At 30.5% G+C, this 23,857-nt stretch overlaps 12 protein-coding genes across 12 annotated transcripts, besides 1 other annotated feature; 4 read left to right on the top strand and 8 right to left on the bottom strand.

Moving 5' to 3' along the window:
- Window positions 1-2,262: 2,262 nt before the first annotated feature.
- On the top strand, window positions 2,263-2,428 carry TVAGG3_0696700 (uncharacterized protein; the record flags this gene model as incomplete). The annotated part of the gene is made up of 1 exon (XM_051243233.1): window positions 2,263-2,428. A coding segment is annotated over one exon (166 nt), but the record flags the coding sequence as incomplete, so codon positions are not given.
- A 1,628-nt stretch (window positions 2,429-4,056) lies between these two features.
- Window positions 4,057-17,306: a mobile genetic element.
- TVAGG3_0696690 (KilA, N-terminal/APSES-type HTH, DNA-binding family) lies at window positions 5,460-5,660 on the bottom strand (the record flags this gene model as incomplete). Its single annotated transcript, XM_051243232.1, has 1 exon — window positions 5,460-5,660. One exon carries the CDS (start codon window positions 5,658-5,660, stop codon window positions 5,460-5,462), a length of 201 nt encoding a protein of 66 aa, XP_051089819.1.
- On the bottom strand, window positions 5,734-6,132 carry TVAGG3_0696680 (organellar and viral DNA polymerase type B; the record flags this gene model as incomplete). The annotated part of the gene is made up of 1 exon (XM_051243231.1): window positions 5,734-6,132. A coding segment is annotated over one exon (399 nt), but the record flags the coding sequence as incomplete, so codon positions are not given.
- TVAGG3_0696670 (uncharacterized protein) lies at window positions 7,557-8,865 on the top strand (the record flags this gene model as incomplete). The annotated part of the gene is made up of 1 exon (XM_051243230.1): window positions 7,557-8,865. A coding segment is annotated over one exon (1,309 nt), but the record flags the coding sequence as incomplete, so codon positions are not given.
- Window positions 9,093-9,410, top strand: TVAGG3_0696660 (uncharacterized protein; the record flags this gene model as incomplete). The annotated part of the gene is made up of 1 exon (XM_051243229.1): window positions 9,093-9,410. The coding sequence occupies one exon, from the start codon at window positions 9,093-9,095 to the stop codon at window positions 9,408-9,410; it is 318 nt and encodes a 105-aa protein (XP_051089816.1).
- TVAGG3_0696650 (organellar and viral DNA polymerase type B) lies at window positions 9,699-10,250 on the bottom strand (the record flags this gene model as incomplete). Its single annotated transcript, XM_051243228.1, has 1 exon — window positions 9,699-10,250. The coding sequence occupies one exon, from the start codon at window positions 10,248-10,250 to the stop codon at window positions 9,699-9,701; it is 552 nt and encodes a 183-aa protein (XP_051089815.1).
- Window positions 15,557-15,842, bottom strand: TVAGG3_0696640 (uncharacterized protein; the record flags this gene model as incomplete). The annotated part of the gene is made up of 1 exon (XM_051243227.1): window positions 15,557-15,842. A coding segment is annotated over one exon (286 nt), but the record flags the coding sequence as incomplete, so codon positions are not given.
- Window positions 17,307-17,813: 507 nt separating the features above from the next.
- On the bottom strand, window positions 17,814-18,371 carry TVAGG3_0696620 (uncharacterized protein; the record flags this gene model as incomplete). Its single annotated transcript, XM_051243226.1, has 1 exon — window positions 17,814-18,371. A coding segment is annotated over one exon (558 nt), but the record flags the coding sequence as incomplete, so codon positions are not given.
- A 69-nt stretch (window positions 18,372-18,440) lies between these two features.
- TVAGG3_0696610 (uncharacterized protein) lies at window positions 18,441-18,656 on the top strand (the record flags this gene model as incomplete). Its single annotated transcript, XM_001329175.1, has 1 exon — window positions 18,441-18,656. One exon carries the CDS (start codon window positions 18,441-18,443, stop codon window positions 18,654-18,656), a length of 216 nt encoding a protein of 71 aa, XP_001329210.1.
- Window positions 18,657-18,685: 29 nt separating this feature from the next.
- TVAGG3_0696600 (N-acetylmuramoyl-l-alanine amidase family) lies at window positions 18,686-18,922 on the bottom strand (the record flags this gene model as incomplete). The annotated part of the gene is made up of 1 exon (XM_001329176.1): window positions 18,686-18,922. One exon carries the CDS (start codon window positions 18,920-18,922, stop codon window positions 18,686-18,688), a length of 237 nt encoding a protein of 78 aa, XP_001329211.1.
- Window positions 18,923-20,038: 1,116 nt separating this feature from the next.
- Window positions 20,039-21,895, bottom strand: TVAGG3_0696590 (serine-type endopeptidase protein; the record flags this gene model as incomplete). The annotated part of the gene is made up of 1 exon (XM_001329177.1): window positions 20,056-21,630. One exon carries the CDS (start codon window positions 21,628-21,630, stop codon window positions 20,056-20,058), a length of 1,575 nt encoding a protein of 524 aa, XP_001329212.1.
- Window positions 21,896-22,422: 527 nt separating this feature from the next.
- TVAGG3_0696580 (pyrophosphate-dependent phosphofructokinase TM0289 type family) lies at window positions 22,423-23,739 on the bottom strand (the record flags this gene model as incomplete). The annotated part of the gene is made up of 1 exon (XM_001329178.2): window positions 22,450-23,739. The coding sequence occupies one exon, from the start codon at window positions 23,737-23,739 to the stop codon at window positions 22,450-22,452; it is 1,290 nt and encodes a 429-aa protein (XP_001329213.1).
- Window positions 23,740-23,857: the final 118 nt, after the last annotated feature.

Here is a 23,857-nt window from a genome sequence, read left to right as displayed (position 1 = left end):
GAAGCAATTTCATACATGATTTATGATAATCGAACAAACGAATATATCATTCATATAGAAAAATCTCAAAATCAACTCCTAAGAAAAATAATTTTGACAGAAAACCAACAAATAAATGAATCGCAACAAAATGGAGTTCTTTATTGCAATTTATCATCATTTTACGAAACTTTTGAAAATATTTCAATTATAGATAAGAATTTTGATATAGAAATCAGAGATAAGTACAAAGAAACAATTAAAATAATAGATTTCTCTAAAAAAAGATACAAGGTAAATACTTATTCAAGATGATTATTATTATAAAATTCTTGAGTTTAATAATATAGAATTAGTTGATAATAGTTATGTTCATGCACAAAGAATTCATTTCTTTAATTCATATATTCAAAAGAAAGTTAAATTTTATACAGAAATAACCGAATTTACAAATAGTTCTGTATTATGTAAATTTGTTGAATCTGCATCTTCGAATCGATTCTATACATCAAGTAATGAAATCGAATTTAATCAAACATCATTAATAGATTCAAATAATATATTAAGTTTTCCGAAAAACGTTGATGTTTATGCCAAACAAAATATTACGATTTACTCTACATTTGAATGCAGGAAACTATATTGGGATGGTAATGAACATAATTTGTATGTGAATTCTGATATCAAAATAGATGAATTTTCAATAAGCGCAGATTCGCAAAAGCTAGTTTATATGGATTTCAATACATTTCCGAAACAAGCAGTGTTTGAAGTTTCAAATTTATACCTTTACGATAAAACTGATTTTCCATTTGATTGTGAATTGAAAATTGTTTTTCCGTTAAAGATTTATGCAGAACATAAGAGATTTATTAAAATAAAATCAATCACATTTGCTTCATATGTATCATTAACTTATTCAGAAATAATTATCAAAACAGACATTTTGTATTTTTCATCACAATTTAGTGATTTTGATTGTGAAATCTATGCAACATGTTTAAGTGTTGATTCGATTTGCTTGACAAATATTAATGAAGTTAAAGGTGTTAAATATATCGATATTCATTATTCATTCTTGAAGATCGGATATCTTCATATCAATAAATTATTAATTGAAGATAAATTACATATCAGAAGTAGTATATGAGAACGGGTTGTGAGACCTTTTTTGTTGCATCTATATATAGACGATGCATTAAAATATATTTATTTATAAATCATTAAAAATTAACATTAATTTTAAAATAATTTATTTTTTCATCTTTTATAAAAGAAGCTATATATAGATGATGTCAGATATTCCGCGATTAATTAAACATTGTTTAAATCCTGAATGGGTTAAACTTCAGAAAAAATTAAACGATAGACTTTCAAATGATCGTATTGAAAAAATAAATAAACTAGCAGAAGTTGCATTGAATAATGAAATATTTGATGAATATAACCTTGAACTCAGTGATGGGCTTTAAGGACCCGGGCTCAACGAGTCATGATTTATGAAATCAATAATTTGATTTATTCGCTCTTCAATAATTTCTATTCTTTTTGTTAAATCATCTATTTTCATTAATGAGGTGATTCTTGATTGAGGAATAGATTTCAAACTAACCACTCCTTTTATTTTTGAAATTTTGAATCCATCAACTTTAAACATTTTATTCAATTTACATGTTGTCAATTCTTCAAATAATTTTTTATTGTTAGCATAATAGTCATTAAATTCTTCAACAGATGAAAAATTTTTTATTTCAGTAATTGGTTTAACAACGTTTATTTTTTGTTGAACATTTTCACTTTCATTATATCCTTCATCATTTTCATCTAATCCTCATGATTTCATTCAATATACTGACCATAAAATGTATATGCCGGGAAGATTGAATGGTGTTATCATTTGTGATACAGCAACAAAGAAAGCAAAAGCACTGGGAATAATTAAGAAGAAAAATACTTTATTCGTGGCTGAAGTAAAGGGTCACATTGATGAAAAATACATTAATGATTACATAAACTTTTTACCGATAATAAGAAACTTAGATATTATCACAGATGAAAAAACAATTGGCAGTTTTATGTATAATTACATGAAATCAAACAATCTACCAGTTGACCAGAAACAGAGAAAATTAACTCAGTTAGCATCAACACACAACCAATATCACCATTTTCTTCTTATATCTTTGTGTATCTAATAGACAAATTTCATTTTATATCGATGACATTCATCAATTTTAACATTTACTAAAAAACACTTGTTTTAATGAATTTGCGAACAAATTTATGAACGAAAGACAAAAGGCTGAATTAGAAGGAAATAAAGGAAAAAGTTTATTTTGCAAGATTTCACTTAATGGATCATATGGTTACGATGCAATGAATACACAAAATTACACAAAGACTAAAATCATAAATGCACAGAAGTCACGCGTTGCATGTATGTCAAATAAGTTTAAAAACATAAGAGAAATAGGTGAAGATACGTATCAAGTGATGCTTAAAGATAGATTTTATAGATGTGAAACATGTTTACAAGAGGCATTCTTCACTTTAGATAATGCTAAATACTGGTATTTGGTTTTCATTTATGATTTTATGTATAAATGCATGAATGTTAATCGTTTTCATTTCATTGAAGGTGATACTGATTCATCTTATTGGGCAATCGCTGGCGACCCAAATCTTCCTAACACTCAAGCATTTCAAGCAATTGTTACCGATAAACAATTTTATGATAAAAACATTTACAAATTCGCACCTTTTGATTTCTTTTGTTTTGATGAGAAATTTAAACCTAAATTAAAGAATAAAGCTGAAGAAAAAGCACATGAGAAGAAGTTATTGGTTAGCAATTGAGAAACAAGGTGATAACATGGTTGCTTTATGCCCCAAGTGTTATACATCATTCACGGTTCAATTGATGGAAGTGATTTTAAAAAGATTGCACAAAAAATGAAAAGGAGTTAGTTTACGACAAAATAAAAAATTAACACCTAAAAATTATTTGGATATAAATGATAAAGTGATATTGATGGTCAGAATATTAATTTACAACTTAAAAACGGGGCAATGACTCGCTTAACAATTGGTAAGACTGCATTAACAGGAGCACACACTAAGGCTGTATGTTGTGAAAATGGATGTTGTATGCCGTTTATTTAATGAAATGCCACAGAAGAGACAAAAGGAACCGTTGAATGATGGTTTTGATTCTTGATCAAAGAGGTGGGCACCCTTAAAACATTTATTTTATTTTTATATAAATGGATAACGTAGATTTAGAAAATTTAATTGATGATTTAGTACGTGATCAAAATTTTTAGTTATTATGATTTAAAAGCATATCTCCAAAAATATGATGAAAATATAACGGATGATGATATGGATTATTATTATTCATATTATGATAATGAATTTTTGAAATATTATGATGAAATAATTTCTAAAATTAAAGATAAAATTAAAAATAATGAATATACAAAGGAAAAAACTAAATCACAACTTAAACATTTGAAAGATTTCAAAAATGAAGTATTAACAGAAGAAGATATTGATGAAATTATATAAAATTATATAATCCTGAGCCACAAAAAACAAAGAAACAAAACGCCCGGTCCTTCAGACCAAAATGATGCACAAGCTTTAATTTATGATTCATTAGTTAAACCACATTCAGCCCAACTTTTAAATGAAGATCAACTTTTGGAATTCATCCTTCAACATAAACTCGAAGCAGGAAAGTATATCAAACCTTTATATACAGTATATTTAAAACAAATGAATAGAATACATCCGGAATTAATGAAGGAGGGAATGAATTCCAAAACTTCATCATCCAAAATCAAAGCAGATAAAATTAAACCACTCACAACACCAAAACCTCCAGCAGTAGTACCTCCTCCAGCAGTAGTACCTCCTCCAGCAGTAGTACCTCCTCCTTCAGTTAATCCTTCATCATTCACTTTATTATATCCATTTCAAACATTAAAGAAACAAAAAGATTTTAAAAAGGGTTTCAAGATATTAAATAAACCAACTGACCCGAAAATTCAACCGTTAAAGGAAAAATTTGGTCGCCCTTCATTTGCACCATATCCATATTCATACGAAATCGATCATTTAGAATATTCAAAAGGAAATGTTACTTATTTATTTGCCATTAACATTAACACAAGATATTTATATTGCATTCCGGTGAAAGGGAAAATAGAACAGGAAACAAGAAGAGCTATTCAATACTTACTAGATCATGAAAGAGTAGATAATATCAGGGGTGATAGTGATAAAGGATTTCAGGCAGCTATGGCTCATTATTTCCCACAAATTAATTTTTACTTTTCATCCTCTCCATATACGTTTCATAATAAAATAGTTGATGCGGTAATGAGAACTCTTAGAGATGCGTTAGGGGTTAACGGTCAGATATACTGGGATGGAAATCATGACTCCATCATACAGCAGTTAGTATATTATTACAATAATACATGGCATAGAACTATAAACATGAAACCAGTGGAAATGAAAAATGATATTTCAAAAGAATGGGAATATATTAGAAAGCAAATGGAAAGGTTGAATGATGTTAAACGTGAACAAATTAATTCGGGGCTCATGAATTTTAAACAAGGGGATAAAGTTTTGATTCATCTCGATTATGGAAAAACTGATAAATCAATGACAAAAAGAAGACGAAGATTTGACACAATAGCCGAATTTGTTAGATATATTAACGGCAATGCATTAGTTGAAGTTGACAATAAATTAATAGAAATTCCGATTTATTTTATTACTCCATTATATTTAAATAATATTTAATTTTTTTTATTTCGTAAGAAATGAGTGACAACGAAGCAGCCAAGAGTCCAGACGATGAATATATAAAAAGAAACTAAACAGAATTAAATCAAAAAATATGCTATTACAAAAAGAAGCCACAATGCGGTGAGGTTGAAAACGATAAAGAAATAATCGAAAAATTAGAAACTTACCGTTCAATCCTTAAACTAAGTGAAGCAAAAATAAAAGAATTTAATAGAATAAATAAATTGATTGGAAGAGATGAATTTAATAAAGATGAATTTTTAAACTCTATCCAAATTTAATGTTTATTCCTCTTTGACAACATCTCTCTTTCCATCATTACTGCATAACCACATTTTCTCAGTTTTAGTGGTTTGTTATTTTTAGCAAGTTCTCGCATCATTTTTATCGTTTCCTCCCTTGTTATGATTCGTGGTAAATTTTGAGCTTGTGGGGTATCCATTTATATAAAAATAAAATTTTGTTATCAGTTATTTTATCGTTAATGGTTTTCAGGTTATTCAATAATTAATTATTTTTGAAGAACTGATAGGGTCACCAGGTCACCAGGTAATTTAACTTCTCTGAAAAAATGTGACAACATGACATTTTGACAACAACATAGGAGGATGGCAGTTATGACTTCATCGTAATGAGTGTAAATGACCCAAAAATAAAGTTTATGTTAGCATGTTAGATCTCACCTCATTTCTAACCTCTTGCTTTGTAGAACGAAGAGCATTCATTATACTTTGCATTTGGTACATGTCATCTTTGACCGAACGAATGAGTCTCAATTGTTTGTTATATTGTATGTACTCGTATTCTTCATTGATGGCTTCATGAACGATAGTAGTTGTTGTGTTCTCTGATGTTGACATTACTGTCTTTACATACAAAATAAATAAAACTAACTTTATTTTCTGACTTTCACAAAAGACAAAAATAAACGCTTTACATGTATTTTTCAGCAACTTCGTCAAATAATTTTATAGCTTTATCTATCTCATCTACTTCAAACGTTTCTTTACCTTTCGTGGGAGCACCATACATTTTCTCAAAAACTTCAAGCAGTTCTGTTTCAGCAGCTCTCATATCATTAACAAACACAACCTTGACTCTATTGACTGTACTGTCATATCTTTGAGTTATATTATATGTCCTTCCTATCTTATATCTTTTTGTGTTGAAGTCCTTCTGTTTCTGAACGATGTAAAGTAAGCCTTCACTGCAACGTTCCGTATCGAATGAACCATATGTTATGAAGTTATATCCAACAACTGGGTCTAACCATAACAAAACTATTGGTATAAGACTTTTGTCTATAAGATATGCTCTTGTTCCATGAAATGCTACTGATATCATAAGCTCAGGATTTCTTGTCAAAATTTTCTGAGTTGAAGCATTTCTAACCCAGTCGTTTGTTTTCTTTTCAGATGGAGATATAATGTCTGACAAAGAATATTTGTTGTATTTCTTTGAGTATCTTACGTTTAAATCACCTATTCTAACCACTTTGGTGTCATCGTCTATCTTTCTAACTGTTTCAAACTCAATGTTTGTCATTACTGTCTTTACATACAAGATAAAAAAGATATAAAAATAAAATTAGTGTTATTTTTCTAACTAATGAAATTCATTATTTTTGAAGAACTGAAGGTGCTACCATGTTACCATGATGACGACATGAAATTGTGTCAACAACACGAGAGGAAAGCAATAATGATTTATTTTTGAAGAACTGAAGGTGCTACCATGTTACCATGTGCTACCAGGTAATTTAATTTCTTTTAAAAATGGTGACAACATGACATTTTGACAACAACATAGGAGGAAAGCAATAATGATTTATTTTTGAAGAACTGAAGGTGCTACCATGTTACCATGTGCTACCAGGTAATTTAATTTCTTTTTAAAAATGGTGACAACATGACATTTTGACAACAACATAGGAGGAAAGCAATAATGATTTATTTTTGAAGAACTGAAGGTGCTACCATGTTGTCATGATGACACATGAAAATTGTGACAACAACATAGCGAGAGGAAGGCAATAATGAATTATTTTTGGAAGAACTGAAGGTGCTACCATGTTCCATGTGCTACCAGGTAATTTAATTTCTTTTAAAAATGATGACAACATGACATTTTGACAACAACATAGGAAATATGATGCAGCCCAAAAATAAAGTTAGTTTTAAAATTATTTTTATTTTTTTATTCCTATATAAATGACGGCAACAAACAACAACAGTGACTATATCGTTTCTGATGAAAAAGTTATTGATTCATTAGTTAAAGAATTAGTTGAAGAATTAGCTGTGGCAACAAACAACAACAGCAACTATATCGTTTCTGATGAAAAAGTTATTGATTCATTAGTTGAGGAATTAGTTATGGCAGAAACTAAAACCCTCAACGAAAGAATTGGTGAAAACAAGATTGATTTACATAACTACCTCAAACATGATGGAGGAAGAGGAAGGAAAACTGGTATGGCTTTATTAGTAAATAAAATTCCAAATTTAACGATTATAGATGTTGATATCAATAAATCATACGATGATGAACTTAAAGAAACAGTTAGAAAAGACATTTTATCAAAACTTTCGGATAAAGACGTTATAGTTAAAACCGCTTCAGGAGGTCTTCACATTTATTGCAACACTAATTTCTTCTATGCAGTTTCGAACAGAATGATTAAATGTTATTCCTGCAATGATTATGATATTGACATAATGACTTCTATTGATGATTCAAAACGTTCTTTAGTAGTTATGGCTGATTCAAGAGTTCGCAAGAATGCAACAGAACCAATCAATACATACTCATTCATTCGTGGAAGTTATGATTCAACATTAACCAGAACAGTGAATGATATATTAAATGATTTGAATATTAAGGTAAGAGTTGAACAGAAGAATGAAGAAATAAAGACCATCGTCAATGAAAACAAAGATGTAAACATTGACGATAAACTAGCTCAGAGCATAGTTGATGGCATCTGTGATTTCGAAGTACATAATGATGGTGGAAACATGAATTTAGAAAAAGAAATAACATTATTCACACTGTTTCAAGCTATTAATTCGTTACCTAATCATTTGATTAATGAAGCATACGATAACGTTTATAACTTCTGCAATTTAACTGAAAATGCAAAAAGTAATTTTGAAAAAGCACGTGATAGATATGCACATTTAATGACTTCTCCATTTGTTTTGGTGAAGATTCTAAAACTTTATCAAAAGGAATATTATGATGAATATGTTTTGCCTTTATTACGTAAGCCAAAAATAACATTTGACATCAAACTTGATGACTCGTTTTTGATAACAGATATTAGACGCAAGGCTGAAAATCATCAGTATAAAAACAGTTCTGAAGTAATTGAGGATTTATCACGTGTAATCCGTTTTGTAGATTGTGGAAATAAATATTTCATTCAAAAAGATTACAACATCCACGACAAAACGAATCAAATATCATTCGTTCTTCAATCAAACATGAAAGAGTCACTTAAAATGATTAAATTATTTAAAGAAGAAGGTAAAACAATAACAGCATGGGATGTACTATTAAATCAATTATCTTCATTAACCGTTAAGGGTGTTTGCTTTAAATCTGATTCCCCAGATGTTTTCTCAACGTTTCAGGGTTATAAATACAACATTCTCGAAAAGCTTGATTACTCAAAAATTGAGATGTTTATGAATTTCATTAAAGAAGTCATTTGTGATAATAACGATGAAGTGTATAAATACCTTCTCGGCTGGATTGCATCAATGATTCAACATCCTGGAATCAAGAATGAAACAGCAATTATTTTGAAAGGACTTCAGGGAACAGGTAAAAACAGATTTACAGACATTATTTCTGAACTTCTCGCCGGTTATTCATGCAAAAACATTACTGAAATAAGTGAGTTAACGGGTAATTTCAATTCAGTAGTTGAGAATAAAATGTTTCTTGTACTTAATGAACTCAAGAATGTAGGTGAAGACAGACTTGCAAACTTCAACGCTTTGAAATCAATTATAACGGATAATGAGATTAGAATTAATGAAAAGAATCAACCCAGAAGAACTGCTCAGAATGTTGCAAACTTCATTTTCGTAACTAATAACGTCTACCCTGTCAAAATTGAAGTTGGAGACAGAAGATATGTAGTTTTAAGAGTTAATGGTAAATTTAAGGGTCAATTTGATTACTTCAAGAATTTGATGAATTCATGCACTAAGGAATTTTATGATAATTTACTGACGTATTTTATCAATTACGACCTTTCATCATTTAATGTACGAATCATACCGATGACTGAAGCCAAACAAGATTTAATCGAATTATCATCAAATCCTTTAGATGTATGGATAAATACACATTATGATGAATTGTGTGCAGGTATGACGTGTGAAAATGCTCTATTCTGCAAACCATCAGACATGAAAGACAAGAATTTTCAAATGAGTATTAAGGATAAATGTGATAGGAAACATAGAAGAATAGACGGTAAACAAACATGGTGTTATGTTTTGAAAGAAGAAATGAAAGGATTATATAAACAAGTTGAACCAAACGATGATGAGGATTCATTTACTGACGATGAAATACCTGTAAATGAAGCTTTATAAAGTATGATTTGAATTTATTTTTGCTTTCCTCCTATGTTGTTGTCAAAATGTCATGTTGTCACTATTTTTAAAAGAAATTAAATTACCTGGTAGCACATGGTAACATGGTAGCACCTTCAGTTCTTCAAAAATAAATCATTATTGCTTTCCTCTCGTGATGTTGACACAATTTCATGTCGTCATCATGGTAACATGGTAGCACCTTCAGTTCTTCAAAAATAAAGTTTATGTTAGCATGTTAGATCTCACCCGTTTTCTAACCACTTTTCTAACATCGAAGAAAACTATTTACAAGCGTTTTACATGGTATATGTTGCGATGGTTCATGACTTTAAACAGTTTTGTAGCTTCTATTTCTTCACGAAGGATATCAAAAATTTTAACTATGCCGAAGGTTTCTTTATATTTCTTCTTGACATCAGATAATAGGAAATCGTCAGCAGTTGGATAGTTTTTGTTGTTCAACATATCCATTTTATCTTCTGCTGGTTTCTCTACTTCTTTCTTTAAGTCAGCATAGTCGTTTCTCATACGTTCTATCTCTTTGACGGAGTAGTTATATTTCCTCATTGCTGCTTTACATTTTGAACATTGCGGATTCATTTTTGCGTTATACATTGAAATAAAACCAGCTAGAACAACTAAGGCGTCAATGGTTTTCTTTAACTCAAAAGCTGCTGGTTTTAACTGTTCATGCCATACCTTACCTCTTCTATCTTTATCTCTTATTTCCCAAACACATTCAGCAACTAATGAAACAAAGTTGTCGTATGTCTTAAACTCCCCAGATTTATATATGTCAGAGATGTTCTTATATACCATGTCGCAATCTTTGTCCATAACTTTATGGTTGCAATGATATCCTAGAAACTCATAGTTTACTTTACGTATGAACTTCTTTATTTCTACTGAGTCAGTTGGTTTCACTTCTATTTCATCGAATTCATGAATAGTGAGCTTTTGTTGTTGGATTTCAGGCAATTTGGGTAAATGGTCAATAATGTCCTGCATGTCATAAAGATACTGTTCATTTGTTTCATCTTTCGCACTACAGTCTAAATTACTTGTTAAAAGTTCTTGCTTAATTCTTTGTATTTCTGTCTCAAAAGTATATGAAGAAGGAATGAAGCTTTTCATCTCTACTAACATAGATGTTGGATTCATAACTAAAGAGTTTGGTGAAGTTGTTGTTTGAAGTGTTGTAGAACCTATTGTTGAAATCATATCTTTACATACAAGATAAAAATTTTTTCTTTGAAAAAAATTAGCGTTATTTTTCTTTCATAAGGAAATGTCAAAAATTCATGATTTTCGAGAGTTTTAGACCATGTTAGAAAAGTGGTTAGAAAACGGGTGAGATCTAACATGCTAACATAAACATGATTTTTGTTCATGGACTTCGTCCTCGCCGCTTCGGTCTGAAAGACCTCAGGACTCAAAGAGTCCGTTTGCGTCTTTATGACAAAAATAAATGGTACCATTAATAATATCATGACTGTTCTCATTCATGTCTGATTTACATCTAATGAAAAAGTTTAGAAGAATTTTCTTATTCTTTCTGGCTTATTTTTGTCTTTCCAGTACTCCCGCTCTAATGGTCCCAGATGTGTTGTCATTGACTCTCTCAAGTTCTTAGATGGTATAACATCTTCAACGCCTCCTTCATATCTTACTTTATAAGTGTCATCGTTTATGTTATAGCCAAGTATTTCAATAACCACTCCTCGCTTTGCTTCGTCAATGGTTTCAGCAAGTTTGCCATTACTACTTTCAACTAATTTATGTCGAGGGTAAAACGCAATAGAGTCGTCAGCAGCTTCATTGAACTCTATACCATGCGTAAACTGTCATGTAAGGTGGCATGTATTCTTTACCTTGTCCCGTTGTTTGTGTATATCCTGAAACGAAATGTGTATGGTTTCCTTCTCCCTGAGTGTCACTCCAGTAACAATTTATAGCAAACTTAACGTCGTCTTTAACATCATATCCTTTACCTTTTGTCATTCCTGACCAATCCCAATATCTATGCTTATGCCAACCCGCTTGAGATGTGCTTAAATCTATGTAGTGACTGTGTGCAGGTAAATTTTCACCTGTAATCGTTTTACTTCCACCCATTTCCTTTGAAGAGTTTGCACAATACAAAAACCTGTCGACTATTTGTTCCCATGCACCAACACCAAACATTACTTGAGGACCTCTTGCATCCATAGATGTATAAATAGAACCTACTGGGTTCATTAAATCAAACATATGAGATAATATAGGATTGTCTCTTTTGAACTTAAAATATAGTGCAACTATTTCAGGTTTCTTCTGGTTTGTGTCGGAATATTTTTTATAATATAATCTTATGTTTTCAGGGTAGGTAAAATCTTGACTATAATATTTATTTTTGTCATCTGTATAATAATATACTATTCTCGTTTTTTCTATTGCATTATATCTTTTATATCTATAATAATCTAAATATAATGTTAACTTTTGTTCATCTACATGTGGTGTTCTGACGTCATCTCCATAGTCATAATAATATGGTGCTGGAGCTGGGTTAGGCAATGTCATATCTGTCATTTCATAAACTCTTAAATATTTCTTTTGTTCGTCTCCATATAAGTTTAAGTAACAGTTGTTGTCTAATGGAACTTTAACTTGTGTACCATTATTCTTTATATAGCTTACATACATTTCATTGTTATTTTTCGGAATGAGTTTACACCGCATACCATTTCTTAAGGAGTGTACAAACTGCCATCTAAAATATTTATTTTCTTCATTGACAGAAAAGTCACCAACAATAGTTTCAATATTTTTAGTTGTTCCTATCAAACTTTGGTATATTCCATTAACATATTCATTATCTGCCTTCTTCTCTAACTCATCATTAACATAAGTTTTATCCGCTTTAAGGTCTAAACATCCTGAAACCCACCCTGTATCAGCTTTAGTTTTTAAAATCTTTGATGCCCATTCGTGATACCTTTCAACCCTTTCTTTAATTTCATTATCTTTTTCATCCACATATTCCTTATCCGCCTTCTTCACTAACACACTAGCCATTAATCCCTTATCTACCTTCTTCTCTAACTCACTGTTGACATATTCCTTATCTGCTTTAAGGTCTAACTCACTAGCCACATATTCCTTATCTACCTTCTTCTCTAACTCACTGTTGACATATTCCTTATCTGCTTTCTTCATTAACTCACTGTTGACATAAGTTTTATCCGCTTTACTGTCTATGTCATTTAGGAAACTTTTTATGAATTCCTCATTTAAATTAAATCTTCCAATCTTCAAAACTTTAGGAAATGCATTTAATGCGTAATATCTTTGTTCTTCTGGTGGAATTGATGTTATATCATCCGTTATACCTTTAATTTTAGAATTCATAAATAAAATTTCTTTTATATTTGATATCACTGCACCACCTTTACAAACGAATTCGAAACGGTCATTTTTCAATACTATCTCCAAATCTCCATATTTCAACCTTTGCGTTTGTTCTGCCGTCTTTGAATTATATGCATATATGGCGTATGTAATGGTCTGAAGGACCTGGGTGCTTTGTGCCTTAAGTTGCTGTGGTTGCTGTTGTTTAATCATTTATTATGATTTAAAAATATTTAATCCGTTATCTCATCAGCTATTTTTTCTATTTGAAATTGCCATAATATTTCATTCATGAATTCTAAATCACAATCAAATAGGTCAGTTATTCTAAATTTAATATTTGATAAATCTTTTGAATGAAGAATAAATGAATTCCCGGATAATTGAAACGGATATGATAAAGAAAATGTGTTTAAGTTGATGGATAAAATGTTTTGTATTGATGGGTAAGAGTTAGGGTCTAATGTTTGATGTGAAAATCTCATTGGGGTATTAACTTTATCACATTTGATTAAAATGAAATTGCAACCAGTGTCAGAATACAAAACATCCCCAACATCTTTTTCAAAATTTAATATCCCCAACAATGAACGAAGATGAGGAGTACAAAATTTAATTTTCAGCGGGAATTTAATAAGGTTATTTATTTCATCAAGTTCAAAAAGTTTATCAGGTTTTGATTTAAAATTTTCTTCATACCATACGATAAATGATTCATTTAATATACTTAAAATCGTGTTAATATCCCATTTCGCTATCACATTATTTATATACATATCATACGTTTTTTCATGGTCATCTTTAATAAATGATATATAATCTGAAGGGTCTAAAAGAATGGATTAAATTTACCACTCACAGAAACGAGAGTAACATTATAAATTCCGCTAACTGTTAAATTTAATTCACAGTTATTATTCGAAATAATATTGATAATTGACATTTTTTATTACGATTAAAAATATGGTAAAGCGTTATTTTCCAGTGATAAATAAAACTAGAATAAGATTACCTCAAGAATTCATAAATTCAACGAATAAGAAATTCATTCATGTTATAAATTTTAGTGTTTTCAGAAAATATGAGTCAGTGTCATATTCATCAACAGGTTATATTTCACTTCATTCAAATTTAGTTCAATCAAACCCATATAATGACCATTTCATAAGATTTTCAGATGGTATTAAAAATGTAATTGATAGATTAAAATATGAACAGATTGACAATATCGAATTTTTGGAATTTTGGTTTAAATATCCCGATGGAAAAAAGATTGAAGTTAAAGATAAAGCTGATACTATAACAAAAACAATTACAATGACCGATCCGGATAGTGGGGAACAAAAAGAAATAAAACAAACGATAGAAACTGGTGAAAGGTCAATTATTATTGATTATGATTCAAAGGATTATTATTCGATAATGTTAATGCTTGAATATTAAATAGCCTTAACAAAGAATTTTTCAAGTGATATTTTATATTCATCAACTATTTTATTATAAATATCATTATATGTTAAATGAAGTTCAGTTGTTGTTCCATTTTTGATATCTTAATTGTGCTAATATCCTTTATAGGATTTATTTTTGCAACTGTTCCGCAGCATGAAACCTCATCATCTATGAAAAATTGAATCTTAACGTCTGAATCTTGAACATCACAAAGAATGGCGATAATGTGAATTAATGATTCATAAGGTAAAATAATTAAACCAGATTGGTCAATTAAATTTATTATTGAATCATAATTATTAATTATTATATCACGGTAAATTTTCATTAATTCTGAATTAATGTCTATTTTATATGGGTTCTCGATGTTTGATGAAAGAGGTGGGGGGTGTGTTGGATAAGTGGGAATTTCAACAGGTTTTTACCGGGTTCAGATAAAATGATTGGGTCTCCATCTTCTTTATTTTGCTCCTCCTCCTTTTTCGGTAAGTCACGAGTTAATAAATTTGGTTGAGTTGCTGACCTTGTTAATTCAGGGCTAACATTAACTTTAACATTTTGAATAATTCGTGATTTATCATCATTTACGTTATAACCAACCGTAATCTCTGCTTTTGCGTTAGTGTTCTTTTAACTAGTGAAAACGTCTTCTCATTTATATTCGAATAAAAAAATATATTTAAACTTTTATTTTGCTGGAACTTTTGAATCTATTATTCCCTGTATTTGTTCATGAAGTTGATTTTTAGCTGTTTCATCGAAATTAATAGACCGAATATATTCATTAATTGCATTCTTATAATCATCTGATTTCTCAAATTTTCTTTTATCTGATTCCTTAACTAAATCATAAGTTAAACCTCGTTGCTGATATAATGGTTTCTTAATTAAATCTTTGAATGCTTGAGATAAAGCACCTGATGCAATTCTTGCTACTATAATTGTTGGAATTGCTGTTTAAGTTCATCTTTAACATTTGCGAAAAACTGGATCGAATAAAGCAACTTTAAAGAATTTCTTAGCTGAAATTTCGGGTCTAATATTTGCATATTGACCATCAAACTGGTTAGAATATCGTGGTAATCCATCCGGTCCCTCTTCAATAGCATTTAATTCTTCATTGAAATAAGAATATGGATTATGACGGTATGAATTAATTGGACCATTTTCACCTTCTCCAATGTATTGTTTAACAGCTTTTCCATTTTCATCAAATTGTATAGGATAACGTTCATTATATGCTTTACGTTTAGGATAATCAGTTATAGTTAATTTATAACCATTTATGACTTTAATATTACCTTGACCATCAGTAACGAAAACTTCATTTATACCATCAGGTTTTCCATTTGGACCCGTAATGTCTGCTTCGTGTGCTTCCCAATTTGGACCATGACGTTTGGCATATGCTTGAGCTTCTGGTAATGTTAAAACGTTTCTCATTTGTTTAACATCTTTTTGAAGACCAGCAACAATATGAACTAATTCTTTCATTCCATCAGGAACTTTCATAGTTCTATTATATGCACCCCTTTTGTTTGTCCCTTGTTTTAATGGAACCTGTAGAAGATTTGCTATTTCTGTCATGTTTAATTATAAATAAAAAATAAAAATTAATTATAAAAAGTTAATCAAATTTAACACTTCCTTTATTTAAATCAACTATTATTTTTCCATGTTCACCTAATTGCTGATATTGTGTGTAAAGTTCATTAATGCTCATTGGTAAATTCACTTGATAAAGCATAACGTTCAACTATTGACGACTAAACCCACTGAAAATGAAAAGTGTTGATAGATTTGATTTAATGTTTGTGCTTAATGCTTTGAAATATTGAACAGCCATAAAGAATGAACACTGAATGTGTCGACATTGAGTTAATAACTGATTAAAATATGATTTCTCATTTGTTATTAGTTTTGATTTCACTGCATCATCTAGAAAAATGAGTGAATGCAAAAATTCTCTATCAAAATTTGAAATAGAAAGTGTTTCAAATAATTCATCCCGTTGTTTATCAATAATTTTATCCTCTAATCCTTGCTTCTTGATTGTATTATATAATTCTTTATACATTAAAAAGTTTTTTAAATAATCTTCTGCTTCTTCTTGTGATAAATAAATAATTGGAATTTTGATTAAATGCTTTAAAGATTCAAATGTATCATCTGAAGGTGAACCTGAAGGTTGATATAAATTAACACATGTGAATGGGGGGAAGTGTTAGCAATAATGATAATTTGTTTTAATATCGTTAATGTTTTACCTTTATTTTGTTTACCAATTGCTGCAGTGATTGAATTTAAATAAATTCAGAATATGGAATTTTCATTAATTTTTCCTTAGATAGAGCATTTCTATTATCACTCAATGCTTCATTAATCATATCATCTACGTATGTATTATATACTCCTGCTAATTCTTCATAAGGGGTGGATGAATTTAAATTCATTTAATCAAAAATAAATTTATAATTTTAAACATTTCTATTCATCAATATTTCATCATATGAACTTCTATACTGTGGTGGTGTACCTGTTGGATGATATTTCAAACCTTCATCCGGTGTCCATGTCCAATATGTAGTCCTAGTAAACCAAACCTGAGGAGGATTTGTCACCTTTGAACAGTAAGTGTCATTTTCACCCTGAATGATTGGATAAGCTTTCACTTGTACTGTAACTTGTGAGTTGAAAGTTTCTAATCCATCAAAGAATATACCCGCTCCATCACGTTGAACTGGAATAGTGCATAAGAATGAAGTTTGGTCTTTCCATGTTCTAGCTAATGGCGTGCCATCATCTGCATTCAGTGGTCTAGTTAATGAGTCCTCGTATTCTTCTGTGCATTCATTCACTCCATCTAAATCAGAAGCTTGAAGCATACGTGTAAAGAATATGTCACCCACTGTGGTCATCGCTTGATCGGGGAAGTTTCTGGAATCTATAGTGACCTGAAGACCTCGAAGCATTGGATTTTAAAACCGTTCTTTGCATTGCATTCTTCGGAAATGTTAACACAACATCTGTAACATTATGAAGAGCGTATGAGAAATCTGAGCTGATACCTTCAGGAGTGATGCAACCTCCATTTAGTGAACGAACGTCAATATGTTGAGCTGGAATCATGAATGGATCTTCCTTACTGAATAAACGTGGTATTGCTTTAACTGATTCTTTAATTAAACCATATCCTGGTGTAATGCATTTATCCTCTAAAACTTCCATCTTTGTGCATGAAATAATAACGTCATCAACTGTTGCCTCAGCAGATGTAGCGGCTAAGCTTGTAATTAATTTGGCAGGAAGTCCGATTTGTTGGAATTTGCGATCATATTTATAAACATGATTCATAATCTTTTCATAATTTTCATCAGTTATCTTTTCATAAACGTAATTTTGTAAATCAGCAACTCTTAACGGGTCAACCTGACAAAATACTAAAGTATCCCTGAAAACATAATATTTAAGAATGATATCACCAAATGATTTAGGATAATCATCGAACGCCTGAAATGCTAACAAATCATTTACCGGAATAATCATATCAAAAGTGACATCAACTTCTTCATTTGCTTTCTTGAAAACTTCTGAAGGGTCAATATATTTACCACATACTGAGTTATCATATTTTTGAACATTATTATATAACGAATGAACAAACTTTTTAACTTTCCTTTCTGATTTTGGTTTATATGTTGCAAATGCGAAAGATTCGCGGGCGCAATCCATCTGAAGATAACCGGCATCACCTCTTTCGGTTTCTACTTCTAATTGTTTAAAGCTTTGATTTGATGATTTGTAACCAACGAATAAACGCATGCATTTAAAAGTGGCATCACATGTGAAAGCTTTATTTGAAACTAGAGTTGCTTTAACTTTGCGTTTAATATATGTGTCACCTAATTGGTTCACATCATGAGCCGGATTTGTAATTCTTAAATGAGTTTGTTTATCATCAAAATATGGAGCATCAGAGTCATAGCATGAACTTTCAAGTTCTCTATAATATCTTCTACCGTCATTCTTTGCGAATATTTCATTTATCTTTTCGAATGAATGAAACACATTTCCATTAATCGGTTTAGTGTTTGGCACTAAATAGTTAGTCGTCATTTATTAATAAATAAAAAATCAAAATTAAAAGATGAAAATGAATTTTTAATTTTAATGAAATAATCAACTATGGCTGCGGGTATATTTAAGAAACTGTGGGATAAAGTAAAAAGAGGAGCGAGTAAAGTTTGGGAAACATTGAAGAAGGGAGCAAATTGGATATTTAAGAATAAAGAAGCAATTAGTGACATTGCTGAATCAATAACACCAAAAGCTGCCCCAATAAGAGAAGTTTTAAATAAAGGAGAAAAAGTTTATCAAAGACTACAACCGATACTAAGATAAAAATAATTTTAAAATAATTTATTTTTCCACTATTTACCTCCTATTTTATTTAGTATTCCTTCAGCTATTCCACCAATTGCGTTACCTGCTTGTGCTCCCATCGCCGGATTACCTGCTTTAGTACCTAATACTCCACCTATGATAGTTCCTGCCGTTTTCGCTACTGGTGCCAAAAAGTTTGCAACAGGTTTAATAACCTTTTTATAAACCCAACCTGCAGCTTTCTTAATTCCATCCCATAATTTTTTAAAGAATCCTGCCGCCATTTCTGATTTAATATTAATTAAAAAATATATTTCATCACTTATATTCTAATTTTTATTTAATGATAAATGAAACCGATTTTAAAAATAAATGAAACAGAGGAGGAAGAAATAAATGAAAGTGAAAATGTTCAACAAAAAATAAACGTTGTTAAACCAATTACTGAAATAAAAATTTTTTCATCTGTTGAAGAATTTAATGACTATTATGCTAATAATAAAAAATTATTTGAAGAATTGACAACGTGTAAATTGAATAAAATGTTTAAAGTTGATGGATTCAAAATTTCAAAAATAAAAGGAGTGGTTAGTTTGAAATCTATTCCTCAATCAAGAATCACCTCATTAATGAAAATAGATGATTTAACAAAAAGAATAGAAGAGATTGAAGAAAGAATGAATCAAATAATTGATTTCATAAATTCATGAAAATCATTAGTTTCTAATTTCTTTTACTCGTTTATGAGGTCTTTGATTATGACTTTATTGATTCCATTCAGGATTTAAACAATGTTTAATTAATCGTGGAATATCTGACATCATCTATATATAGCTTCTTTTATAAAAGATAAAATAAATTATTTTAAAATCAATGTTAATTTTTTTAATGGTTTATGTTTGGGCTGAGTGTAAATGTCTTACAATTTTGAAAATTTTTTAAATCTTGATTTATTCAAAAATGTAAGAATAAAAACCGTAAGAATCATACATTTTTTACTTCATATGTTAAAAAAAATGATACAAAATTGCTCGATATTGTATGAATTCTTACATTTACAAAAAAAGTCACACAACCCTTCCACATATACTACTTATAAAAGATTCACTTTAATTTTAATATAAAGCCAAATTTCTAATATACTTTTTGTGTACTTGATATGTATATAATTTAAATCACCATGAAGTTGTATAAAAAAAAATTACAATAATCAGTGATTAATAGTTTAAAATGCAATCACATTTTACATATCATGTCAATCATTAATATAGGAATAGTTTGATTATAACTATTAAAGGTTCACTTCTCAAAAATAGGAGAACAGGCGCGAAGCAGATCAGAAAAATAAAACTTTAAACTGAAATTTGAGAGTGTGTCAGAAATTTAAATATGAAATTAAATTTTAAAAGATAGATATTTAGTTCATAGTAAGTACAACAACAAAAGCCGAGCGCCTTCTCAAATAGAGATTACTAGTACAATCTCTTTGATAAGCGATCAAAATAAGAGATTGTAGAAGTGGACTTGATTCAAAATTGTTTGAATCTTGTACATACAATTTAAATGTATTATTTCCATCACTCGGAATGTCTTTAACATCGAAACCAAATGATACTGATTTCCATTGATAAGGAGTTAAATCATTCAAAGTTCTCATTAATGAATATGAATCTGTGTTTATTGAAGAATATATACGAGCTGTTGTTGATCCAGACATAAGAAGAATGTCTGTGTAAATTCTCAAGTTTTTTTGTATGAGTTGAATAGGTGTTGATATTTCGGACAATCTTATGAATGGTTTCTCATTATTCACAGTGAAATTAATGAAATTTGAATAAACACCAAATTCATCTACTGCAACAATTGATATTTTTCGAACTGTTTCGATTGGTGATTTTAAGAAATCAATTGTATCTAAGATGTTTTTGATTTGGCCTCTGCAATTTATTGATTTGTTGAAGAATAATGTATCTTGGTCATCAAATATCTTAAAAACTGCAAAAGAATCATCATACAAATCGATATCAAATGGTAATTTATCAATTGATTCATAATAACTCTGTATTGTTTTTCTTGATGTAATTGTTGGCTTCTTAGTAACAATTATAGGAATTGATAGTTCTGATTTAGTGTTGCGACTATCTGTTGTTATATATTTGATAGTATGGTGTCCTTGTGATAATGTTAATTTGTCAGAAAATGTCATTTGAGATCCTTTATCTGTAAAAGTTTTAACAGTTTGTTCATTAGTATCGGCAATAAGTCGATTAATAGTTAATTCCAAATCTGTATCAGTTCTCACGGAATCAATAGCGAAATCTAATGAAAATTCTGTGTTTGGATCATAACAATCTTGTTTTTGTGTCAACAAAATCAATTTATGGGTTTTGTAATATTCACCCATTCCAATGGAATATGAATAGTTTTTAGATTCATGAGGTTTAATTTGTTGATTTTGCCATGAAAATCTAATACCAGCACCAGATTCAATATATATGTATTTTGTACAATTACTCCAATTTCCATATCCAGGACAATAAGTATATGAATAAGTATCAACATTTGTAACAAAAGGGAAATCTCGAAGAAGAAATCGAACTGTTCTATCTTTGTTGATAAATTCAACACCTCGATTTCCTTCAATGTTTCGTGTTGGACATTGATCACCATCAGATCCATCACTTCCTTCAATATCAATGTCTGAATAGCATCGAAAGTCTATTTCATGATTTCTATCTCCGTTGTTTGTAACTGTGTGGATGATGTTGATGTAGTTAACATCTGGAAACAACTTGTAAGAAACTGAAATTGAAACATCTCCATTTGTAACTGTTCCTGAACTACCTTGTATTTCATCATTCTTATCAACACGTAAATATAATTCAATACCACTATTACCATAAGATATCTTAAAATTTTTGTGCTTAACAAGGTAAGTTCCATGATACAAGCCAATTGTTGGGGAATTAGAATAAATCCAATTGTTTTGCATATTAGTACTTTATTTTACTTAGTATTTTTATGAATTACATTATTGTTTGCCTCAATACTAAGTAACAATAATGTAATTGGTATTCTCTTTATTCTTATCATCACGTAAAAATAGTTCAATACTATAATTATTTAAGTTATTTTAAAATAATCCGACTAATTTGCATTTTCTGATCTTAAAATCATTGCGAGAAAGAATCTAATTGAGAATTTATCCATTATATTTGAATATTAAAAACGACAGTCGAAGTTGCCTGAAAGAAAAGAATGAATTTCATTTATAATAAAAGTGACAATTTTGGTAAAAAAGCTATATTGGGTGTTATTTTTGAACCTCAGAGAGCTCCCACTTGAGAGGAGTTATATTTTTAATCTCTTAGTTTCCTATGTATATCTTATTGATTAATTTTCGGAAATTTGAAAAGTTTATTCTAAGAAACGTTTCTATTTAAGAATTCGAGGTTGAAAATTATTTCAACAACATATGAAATACAGATCCTTGCAGTTTTGTTTCAATTTTCGTAGAATTTTTGAAAATATTCAATAAAAAAATCATCATAGACAACAATAAATAAGTATTAAAGGGGAAAATCGTCATAAACAAAGGTATCAACCAAATGTCTTAGCTTAACTTCCGTTTGATTAAGAGATACAAAATCTCAATTCCGTTTCATTGATCAGATAAAGCAGAAACAATATACTCAGGTACCACTTTTTTGGTCTAAAAAATGAGTTCACTTTTTTAAAGTATTTATATGATAATTAAAGATTCTTCAAAAAAGAAAGAAAAAGATTTAGTTATAATATATAAAAAATTTACTTAGTATTTAGCTGGATCATCCATAATTGGGTCGAACTTCTTGTGGAATTCCTCAGGAGTGATCTTTGCAATCTTTGCGAGTTTCTCGACCTTCTCAGTGTCGTCGAGGTCGCACTTCTTGACCTGCCAGCCGTATTCGCGTGAAATGCGGTAGTTCTGTGACTTTGTGTCGACGAGTCTTGGGTAGATCTGTCCGTCTTCCTCGTTCATGAGAGAGCGGAATGAAACGTATGTAGCGTTACCATTCTCCCAAACGACCATGACGTTGGAGTGGTTGTTGAGGAATCCTTCGATTGCAGCAGCGCCGAGTTCTCTTGTGTAGCACATATCTGCAGAGATTGGGTCCATGCAACGAAGTTCGTAACCGATCTTCTTTGGATTGACTCTGACGTCGAGTCCCATCTTGGAAAGTCTGTTGTTCATCTCGTTTCTGATGGCGCGGGAAATTTCAGCCTCATCGAGGTTGAGCTGGCCTTCAGCTGTGTACTGGACGATGCCATCCTTGAAGAGGGATTCGATCTCCTCCTTTGGAAGGTAATGGATCAAACCTTCTGTGATGATGCAAACACCGTATGGTTTTCCAGCAAGATAACGCTTAAGGATTGCGCCCTCGAAGACGTCGCAGATCTCCTTAAGTGTGACTTGTCTGCCCTTGAAATCTTCTGGGATGATGCAAAGATGGGCAGCTGTAGCCTCAGAAACGGAGAGAGCAAGGTGGCCGGAGCGGCGACCCATTGTCTCGATGATGAACCAACGTGGAGCAGAGCGGGCATCAACAGCAAGGTTCATAACAAGTTCTGAGCAGAACTTGCGAGCAGAATGGAAGCCGAATGTATCGGTGTTGTAAGGAAGTGAAATGTCGTTATCGATTGTCTTTGGAATAGCAATAACTTGCATCTGAGCTGGATCAAGGCCAGATGTAATGATATGTGTTGTAGCGATTTTATCATTGCCACCAATGATGATGAGGTAGCGAATGTGGAATTCCTTAAGATTTCTAAGGACATTGTGAATTTCCTTGTTTGACTTTGTTGGATCATATCTGTGTGGGCGAATGATTGAGCCACCTGTTGAGAGGTGTGGTGCAACAAAGTCCTCGTTAAGTTCAAGTGTGTTAGCCTTAACTTCTTCTAATGAGCCAGTGGCAAGATGTAAATATCCATCGTGGAAACCAATGACTTTCCAGCCAAGCTGACGAGCATAGAATGTAGCAGAGGCAATAACACCATTAAGACCTGGAGCTGGGGCGCCGCCAATGATGATACCGAGAACTGGAGCTTCAGTAGACATAAATGAATCAAAGTTCTCAATTCATTGAATTTTTGAATATAAAATATCTATGGGTCAGTTCACATAATGCAAAATATGGATATTAACCTAATGTGTAATAAGGAGAAACCCCTGAATG

This window comes from Trichomonas vaginalis, chromosome III (genome assembly GCF_026262505.1).
Source record: "Trichomonas vaginalis G3 chromosome III, whole genome shotgun sequence".
NCBI lineage: Eukaryota > Parabasalia > Trichomonadida > Trichomonadidae > Trichomonas > Trichomonas vaginalis.
This window is presented reverse-complemented; position numbering and strand designations above follow the sequence as displayed.